The sequence below is a fragment of the Myxocyprinus asiaticus genome, chromosome 7 (genome assembly GCF_019703515.2).
Source record: "Myxocyprinus asiaticus isolate MX2 ecotype Aquarium Trade chromosome 7, UBuf_Myxa_2, whole genome shotgun sequence".
NCBI classification, from domain to species: domain Eukaryota; kingdom Metazoa; phylum Chordata; class Actinopteri; order Cypriniformes; family Catostomidae; genus Myxocyprinus; species Myxocyprinus asiaticus.
This window is the reverse complement of record NC_059350.1, coordinates 5656932-5666026: the sequence shown is the minus strand read 5'-3', so window position 1 is coordinate 5666026 and position 9095 is coordinate 5656932. Positions and strand designations below refer to the sequence as shown.

The 9095-nt window shown below is 37.0% G+C and overlaps 1 protein-coding gene across 2 annotated transcripts in view; it reads right to left on the bottom strand.

The window, feature by feature from the left end:
• Positions 1–2388: 2388 nt before the first annotated feature.
• LOC127444046 (protein jagged-1a) overlaps positions 2389–9095 on the bottom strand; it is a 31310-nt gene continuing 24603 nt past the window's right edge. Inside the window, exons 23-26 of one of the 2 annotated variants that reach the window (XM_051703196.1) lie at positions 7265–7489; positions 7023–7154; positions 6632–6785; positions 2389–5529 (exon numbers count right to left, since the gene is read on the bottom strand). In XM_051703196.1, coding sequence (XP_051559156.1) covers positions 4970–5529; positions 6632–6785; positions 7023–7154; positions 7265–7489 — 1071 coding nt within the window. In that variant the 3' untranslated portion in view covers positions 2389–4969. The remainder of the gene's footprint in view (positions 5530–6631; positions 6786–7022; positions 7155–7264; positions 7490–9095) is intronic. The other variant, XM_051703197.1, reaches the window with a different exon arrangement.

The following is a 9095-nucleotide window of genomic DNA, read 5'->3' as shown; positions in this document are numbered from 1 at the left end:
TCTCTTAGCATTTAATGCTTTGTACAATACTTTCACACACACACACACACACACACACACACACACACACACACACACACCAGTTTCTAATTCATTGACAATAAAACTCCTTTTGGAAGCTCATGTTACCTCACCTGAAAATGCTGTTGCCAATTAGTCAGGGGTTTAAAGTCAAGGGCTGTGATCGGAATAGCATACTACCATACTAACATTTTTCTCTTCATTTTGAACAGTATATTTATTGTTGAAACTTCTTGTTGAAATGTTTTGCTTAAAATATGTGCTTGTGCTAATTTTCTTGAGAAAAATGCTGCTTGTTTTGATCTAATGCATTGATGTGAAACATTTTAAGCATGCAAGTGTCCAGATACACTCTTGTACTGTTATGGCATTTTAATGATATTATCAATGATTGGTGAGACACTGTCTTTTGGGTCTTTTGCTCCTGAAAAACAGCTGTGTACATGTTAAATGCTTCAGTGAAATAGACCTGTCGGGAAAGGGTCACGCTGCGGTTTTCAAAGAATCTCTGATTGGAGGTGTAGATCTAGAAGAAGACACTCTTTGTGCAATGTCTTAGCAGGCATGTTAAGTGAGCGCATCTCATGCTGTTTATTTGAGTGTATCTGCCGCTATTCCCACGACAGTAGAGAGAGTGCTTTCATAACCTCTCTCACATGGTTCCCCGCCACGCTCAGTTGAACGTCTGGACACACACAATGTGGACCTTGTTGCGACCAGTTACGGCTGCGTTTCAGACACTGGGTTGAATTTAATTATGCATAAATAAAGAAAACATTTACGATATTGAAAGGAATTCAAAGGAGATTAAATGCAGTTTGTTTGGATAAGATTTTCAACCAAAAATACAAATTCTGTCATTATTTACTCACACTCACCCAAATGACTCTTTTACTGCAGAATGTCCAAGCTGTTCATTTCCATGCAATTAAAAGTAATGGTGACAGGCAATTTCAATTTCAGTCTGTTTTTCACACAAAGCTATTGCATGGCTTGAGAAGTTGTATGGACTACTTTTATGATGTTTTTATGGTGCTTTTTTTTTTTTTTGGAGCTCATTATATGGAAGAAAGCAGCTCGGACATTCTGTTTGAGTTCTGCTTTGTGTTCCACAGAAGAAAGAAACTCATTACGCTTTGGAATGACATGAAGGTAAAAAAATTGAGATTTTTTTTCAGGAGAACTAACGCTGTAAACTTTCAATTATATCTGATATACACCGATGAGCCAAAACATTATGACCACTCACACGCTGAATGGTCAGAGTGTCCATGATGACTCCTGTCCACCATCAAATGCATCTACAATGGGCACGCGAGCATCAGAACTGGACCTTTGAGCAGTGGAAGAAGGTCTTCTGAGAGTCCCGTTTTCATTTAAATCACGTTGACGGCCGTGTACCTGTGCAGCGTTTACCTGGGGAAGTGATGGCACCAGGATGCACTGTGGGAAGTCGACAAGCCGGTCGAGGGAGTGTGATGCTCTGGGCAATGTTCTGCTGGGAAACCCTGGGTCCAGCCATTCATGCGGATGTCCATTTGAAACGTGCCACCAACCTAAACACCGTTGCAGACCAGGTACACTCCTTCATGGCAATGGTATTCCCTGATGGCAGTGGCCTCTTTCAGCAGGATAATGCGCCCTGCCACACTGCACACATTGTTCGTGAATGGTTTTGAGAAACATGATGTAGAGTTAAAGGTGTTGCCCTGACCCTCAAATTCCACAGATCTCAATCAGATTGAGCATCTGTGGGGATATGCTGGACCAACAAGTCCCATCCATGGCGGCTTTACCTCGCAACTTACAGGACTTGAAGGATCTGCTGCTAATGTCTTGGTTCCAGATACCACAGGACAAATTCGGGGTCTTGTCGAGTCCATGCCTCGGCGGGTCGGCGATGTTTTGGTGGCAGGCGGAGGACCAACAGTATATTAGGCAGGCAGTCATTATGTTTTGGCTCATCAATGTTGGAACAATTGTTACGCAGGGTTCTCAAACTTTTCAACCAATTAATTTCAATAATTTTTTAATGACCTTTCCAGTCTTGATAAGGATTTTAAATATTATATAATATATAATAGAACAATTTGCACAGAATTCAGACACCACTTTGGCTTGCAAGCAAGTTTGAGCAGTATTTCACATAATTTAGAACCGTGCACTACTAGAAAAATGTATATTCATTCTAGAAATTAATATACAGACATTTTAAAATTCCATGATATTTCCAGGTGTTTCATGATGGAGGTAGCCCTAGTTATAGGATAATCGACAAGTTTAGGACTGTTTTTTTTTTTATACTAATTATTTAATAAATATCACTTTTCACTGATGCTGGAATGTTTCTAAAAAAAAAAAATCGAATTCTTAAGTTCAAAACATTAAGTGAAATTTTATTTAAGGGATCCAAATGTAAACAACTGCATGAAATTGAGAATGATTTGACAAAACATCAGGAAAGTTCTGCTTTAGAGGAGTTTTTTTTTTTTTTTTAGAATAACAAAAGAAAAACAAAGAATTCAACAAATTCAACAAAGAACAGGAAAACATGGCAGTAGTAACAAAGATTGCAGCAGAAGATTACAGTCCTTCTGTATTGTACATTGCTTTGAATAAAAATGGCCTCCTAAAATTATTTTGCTTTCATTTTATCCCACTTATGACATTCAATTCTGTTTTCTTCATATTTCATATAACTGTTCTGGCAAACATTGCACTTCTAATACTGTTTCTTTCCCTTTAGGCATTTGGTTACAGTTGATTTAAATACTGTTTTATTAGATACCAAGTTTTTAATATCCAGGGTTGCCAATTTCATTCAACACTGACATTCAGTTTGAACATAGCTATGAGGATAGAATATACTTAAAAAAAAAGAAAAAGTGTAGGAATGGTTTTAAAATCATGACAAGTGTGTATCAAAACTAGATAGAAAACATCCATCTAGTCTACGTCCCAGGACATTACAAAAACAAGCCATGCACATGTTTTCTGAAACAGACATTGCACATTGTATTTCAGATCCAGACACAAATTAACACACCCTATTTTTCAAAAGAAACGATTCTTTTGGCATTCAGGAAATAAAAGACAATATTTTCCATCCAAAAATACAAAGGTCGGACACAAGCTGTCACATTCTCAAACCTAAACAATGTATATAAATAAAAACAAATGATAGGCTCTTGATTATTAAGTTAATAAATCAAATATACATAGTGATTAATTCGAAAATATGTACAAAATGATCTATACAACATCGACAACAATCTACATAGACAGTTAATTTCTTCATATAGACAGTAACTTCTAAGCATGACCTGCCTGCCTTGAATGCATAAAAAAGAGTGTAGAAAAAGAACAGAATAAATAAAAATGAACTGTTGGCAAAAGCGGGGAAATAGAGTCCAGTCGTAAACCTAATAAATGGGAGTTAAATACAATCTTCAAGCCTCAATTTTTGGAACTGATTCACAAGCATTTTTGCTATTTGTGGTGCAAGTTCTACAGAATAAACAAACGACTAAAGAAATAGCATGTGCTAATACAGTTTGCACATGCAGTTCAGTAAAACAATTAGGAGTGAATCTCACAAAAACAGCCAAGAATATGCCCAGGTCAAATATTTGACCCTAAAACCAAAAGAAAAAAAGTAAAATCATAATTTGCATGAAGAAAATAATAATTATTTTTTACATTATTTTTATGACAATTAAGCACATTTGCATTAACGTAATAGATGGAAAAATCTCATTCTTATTAACGTAATGTGAAAAAATAATGATTTATTTTTAGTGATATATTTTAGAGGTTGACCGATTTTGCTGATACCGATAGCTAAGGTGCTGGAAAATGCCGATAACCGATTAATCGGCCGATTGTATGTAAAATTAATTAATAGAATATTTTTAAAAAATCTTAGTCAGCACATACATAGAGGCCAGAGTGCAAAATGAATAAAATCCCATATGTAGTTTATTTTTCAACCAATAATAATCAGAAAAAAGAAGATTGGGTGCATAACATGGGACATTTAACACTAAACAAGCCTGAAACACACTGAAACACAGGGACTCTTATTTTTAAATTACGGAGACTTGGCTCCGTTACAATGCTCTATTTTTAATAATTACCAAACTTATTACTATATTATATATTATTATTATTCAAATATATGAAGTATGTGCTGAGGAGGGATGTTTCGACAGTCACATTTTTCTTTGCATGCCCTCGCTTCAATTGAAAAAAACGTAATTATCAAAGGAACATGGAGGCATAAAAAAATTATCGGCAACTATCGGCATAGATTTTTTCAGATAACCGATAGTTCCAAAAAGCAACTATCGCCACTGATTAATCGGTAAAACCGATATATCGGTCTACCTCTAATATATATATATATCTCATTTTAGTATCTGTTGTTCTACGTTTTAATTATTCTATATATTTTTTTAATCAAATACATTTTTTTAAACAGTAAGATGTGAGATTATGAGAATTACCATTGAGAAAAATGGAAATTTAAACTCAAAATGGATAATTGTCATAAAAATAACGTCACCATAATAATGTCACAATGCAAAAAATACAAAAATAGGCTTCATTGTCTTGAAGTGTAATATGATCATTTTTTATTTCGAATTTTAGAGTGAAATCTAATCTGGACATATTTTTGTGAGATTAACCCAATTAAGCGGCTTTTGGCCAAATACGCTCTCGTTCTCATTTTTTGTTTCTTCAAAAAGTAAATTTCTTTTGACACTGATGCACAAAAATTCGCAATGACCAGTCTGTGGCGCACTGCACCGTGAGAATCACCCGCCCGCAAAACACGTAGGACCGACATCAAAGCAAATACGGTCCACCTTCGCTATCCTTTGACCTTTCATGACGTTCTGCGGCAGTTACGTCAGTCGCGATTGTTATCAACTGCTCCTCGCGATCGCTATACGATATAGTCCATTTTGTGCAAGCTGTGTTGTGTCTCCAGGTCTCTGTGCTGTGAATCCGGGACCCTGTGCTGTGACTCCAGGTCTCTGTTGTCTCGTTTGTTCGCCCAGTGCGGGTTTTTTACGTCCGTGCCGTTGGAGCTTAGCCTGTCGTCTCGGTCTACCAGCATGTAGGCGGGCTGATGCGGAAATCGTGCCTTTTGAAGCCGCTTGTTGGAGTTAGAGTCCTCGTCCCCTAGTCTGGCGGATTCCGAGAAATGCGTCCTGATTTTGGCATTTACTGTGTTCTTGTCTTCGCAGTGGTGCTCTTTCCCAGGCAGGCTGCCATTAGATGCGTTCTTCTCGATGTGGTTCTTTATCTGATTGAGTTGCTCGCGAGCGTTGTTTACTGTGTTCTCCTCTGTGGTTCCCATGGAAAACGGCGTGGCAGGGTTTATCGGCGTGGGGCTGGAGCTTTGCTTGCGTCGATGGCGAATGCACCACAGGAACACCGATGCCAGGGCCAAAACCCAGATCGCGGTCACTATGGAAACCAGCAGTGGCACCAAGTAGTCTACTGAACAACAAAGATAGAACAATTGAAAACTAATTAATAAAGAACAAGCAGGCCAAACTTTAGATCATTTATCATTTTTGCTCATCCATCAATCATTAATAAACATTTTAACAAAGGGTGTTTTAACACTTGTGAATGTGCATAGTGAATGCAATAGTTAATAAAGGAAAATGAAGGGTTCACTTTATTTTCACATGTGCGTAACTAGGGGTTCAAGCACCCTATTGTTTTTGTTAGGGTTTTAAGGGGTACAAGCATGAACAACATTTTGGGCCATAACTCCTAAACCGTATGCCTTATATCATTGGAATCCTTGGTCAAGACATACAAAATGGCTATCTTCGATTTCCTTTCCGTCATGAAAATTTCTAAATTTTAGCAATTTTGGATTTTTTGTAAAACCTTCTTTTGGGAACTAGTTCCAGGCCATATGCCCGATCAGAACCAAACCAAGGCAGAAAGATTCTTTAGAGTCCCAATATCAATAATTATCAAAAAAAAAGTAAAATTTTCGATTAAACTTCGCAACGCCAAAACGTAAGTCAGGGGTGTTGTCACTTTTACTTAAATGGTTATAAATTTTGAACGGAATGAGATATTTTTTACAAAACTTGAGAAACTTATGTATCGGGTCATTCTGAGGACACATGAAAAAAATTGCCCACCTCAGTCACTTGGTGGCGCTATAACAATGGAAAACCTAAAAATACAGTATCTTCAACTATGGAACTGTGGGTCCGATCAACTTTAAAATTGGCATGCAGTGTCTTTATCCAAGGTGACATCAAGGCCTATGAGGATAGTTGCGTATCTTGAAAAACATGTTCGCCATCGTCCAATCAACTTTCAGCAGCTATTTGACAAGGTTAACAATTGCCAATTGGAACCAAACTTGGTGAGCATATTTGACTCTTGCCAAACACGCATAATTCATATCACATGATAGCTCTCCTTATTCTGAACAAATTCTGAACTCTGCCTCAAGAACCATTAGTGTTAATCAAAAAGTTTGTTAAATATTTGATTATTTAAAAAACCTATTGAACCCCAATAATTGCTGCTTTAGAAAAATAATGTTTAAGAACTTCCTGTGGTGTCTCACCGCTGGGGTTCTGTGGTTGTCTGCGTTGCACACGGACCTCAGCAATGGAGCCGATGATACTGCTGTTAGCGCTGTGTTTGCTCACCAGATCGATGATTCTCTCAGTGATCTCTTTAACAGGCACACGGCCATGCACGCCATCCTCTGTTACATGCTACAAAACACAACCGTTGCTTTAAAATACAATTCAACTGCAATCAAATTCAGTAAACAGCTTAAAAGTATTTCTGATTTAAAACGTTTTTGCTTTTTGGTTAAGAGCCTTTCAGAGTGTGTACACATTACTTCACTGGTGTAATTGTAGAGTAAATCACCACACCCAGTGAATGCAGCAGTTGCCGTTGGACGTTTATAGTGCAGTGAGTGTATATATGCGTGAAAGATTACTTACGACAGCCACATGGATCTCGTTACTGGCGGCAGAAGAGAGCTGACAGCTCACAGAGATGGAAACCTCAGCCGAAACGTTCTTAGCCACATACAGATGCCTCAACTCACGACACACCTGCTCAACTGTTACTCCCTGATAGAGAGCAAAAGAGAATTTACTTCAACACATACACCCATCATATACAAAGTATATAGTTTAAAATGGTTTAATGTCAGAGAGTTGAGAAAGATGAGTCTCCTTACTTGTGGCATAGTGTCCTTATTGAATGTGAAGGTGACGTTGGCACAATCGCTATCTGGGTGGCACCGTGCCCGTATGGCTGGGAGGTGAGCAGACCAGCACTCACCCAGTGATGAACAGGGCTTCACGAAACACTGCTCGTCACGTACTGGTACACACAACTGACCCAGTGGGCAGTCACCTCGCCCGGAGCCAAGAATACGGCAAGGTTTAGGGCCACACCACAGCTGAAGAAGAGACGAAGGAAGTGTAAGTGTGAAATAATGAATTTAGAGAAGATAAAGGGAAATGGTGCAAATGTTTACCAATGTGAAAAATGGATGTGTGCATCCCTATTAAACTACTAAGGGTCCACAATTCTATCCCCATGTTGTTACAAATGCTTTAATGATGTCTTTTCATGTTTAACAGTGCAAAAAAGGAGTTCATAAGTCTTTAATTAGTCTTTTTTTTTATGTTTTCCAGAAGAAATATATTTAACAGCGTTGTGAATCGTGATTAATCACAATTAATCATGGTACATGATACATTACAACAAACATTAAAAAATATAATCATAAATATGTTTACTTTATACTTTTTCTCAAAGAACCTGCAAGAAATTGGATAGTCATTATTTATTTTAATTATTTAAATATGCATATTTTAAAATGCTACGTTTTTTGCGGATATAGTTAATTAGACACAATAAAAAATGTAAACTAATTAATTACACAGTTTTCTGTGATTAATCGCGATTAATCGCAAATATCATGGTACATGATACATTACAGCAAACATTAAAAAAATACAATCATAAATATATTTATACTTTGTCTTCAGTGTTTTGGTGGATAGAGATAATTAGACACATTTTTACAGGTATAAATCTCAGATACAAGTAAATGCATATAAGCAATAAAATCAGTGGACATGCTGTAATTAAAAGTTGGGCAAAATCTTCTGGCTTTTTCCAGTGGACTTTTTTAATAATGGAATCAAAGGGGCAGATTCAATGCATATCAAGCTTTATTGGCAAGACAAACTTAAGTGTACATTGCCAATGCATTATTAGACACTATACATACAGATAAAACATAAATTGAATGCTGATTTTTAATTAGCTGAAGTTTAAAATCTCTAAACTATTGTTTTCTCTGGCTGCCTATCAGTCTCTATCGCACACATGCTGGGTCACTCGCACGTGGTTTTGCTTTTCACACTGGTTCAGATGACAGTGAGCGTTTTCGAGCAATGTGAAGCGATATGGCAGCTTGCCCGTATCTCTCCCACACCTGGTTCACCACTTGCGGGTGAAGTCTCCATCCACCGTACAGTAAATCCGCTCCCGTGTTTATTATGCCCAGGACATACTTTGCACATAATAAATAAGCATGCACCACTCCACACAATCAATTTCTGTGCTAGGATGTACAGTCAAGTCGAGCGTATCTCCTGGAACTTTATATATGCCAATTTTAGCCACAGGAAGTAGGGAAAAACATTAGTGATGTTTCAGGAAGTAAAAAAAAAATAAATAAAAGATTTTTTCACTTCTTTTAAATATACACAAGTGAAAAACAAGTGATAAAAATCTGCAAGTGCACTTACATTAAAGATGTTATCTGAAAACAAGTCAAAATATCTTAAGCAATTTTGTTTCTCAAGTCAATTTATCTGGTTTTAAGGGTTTGTAGATATTTTTACTGGAATACAAGTATTAATACTGATATTTTTACTGGAATATGATTTGTTTTTGTACAGTGTATAGAAGAAAGAAAGTCATGCAGGTTTGGGATGACATGAGGGTGAATAATTAATGACAGAATGTTCATTTTTGGGGTGAATTCAATA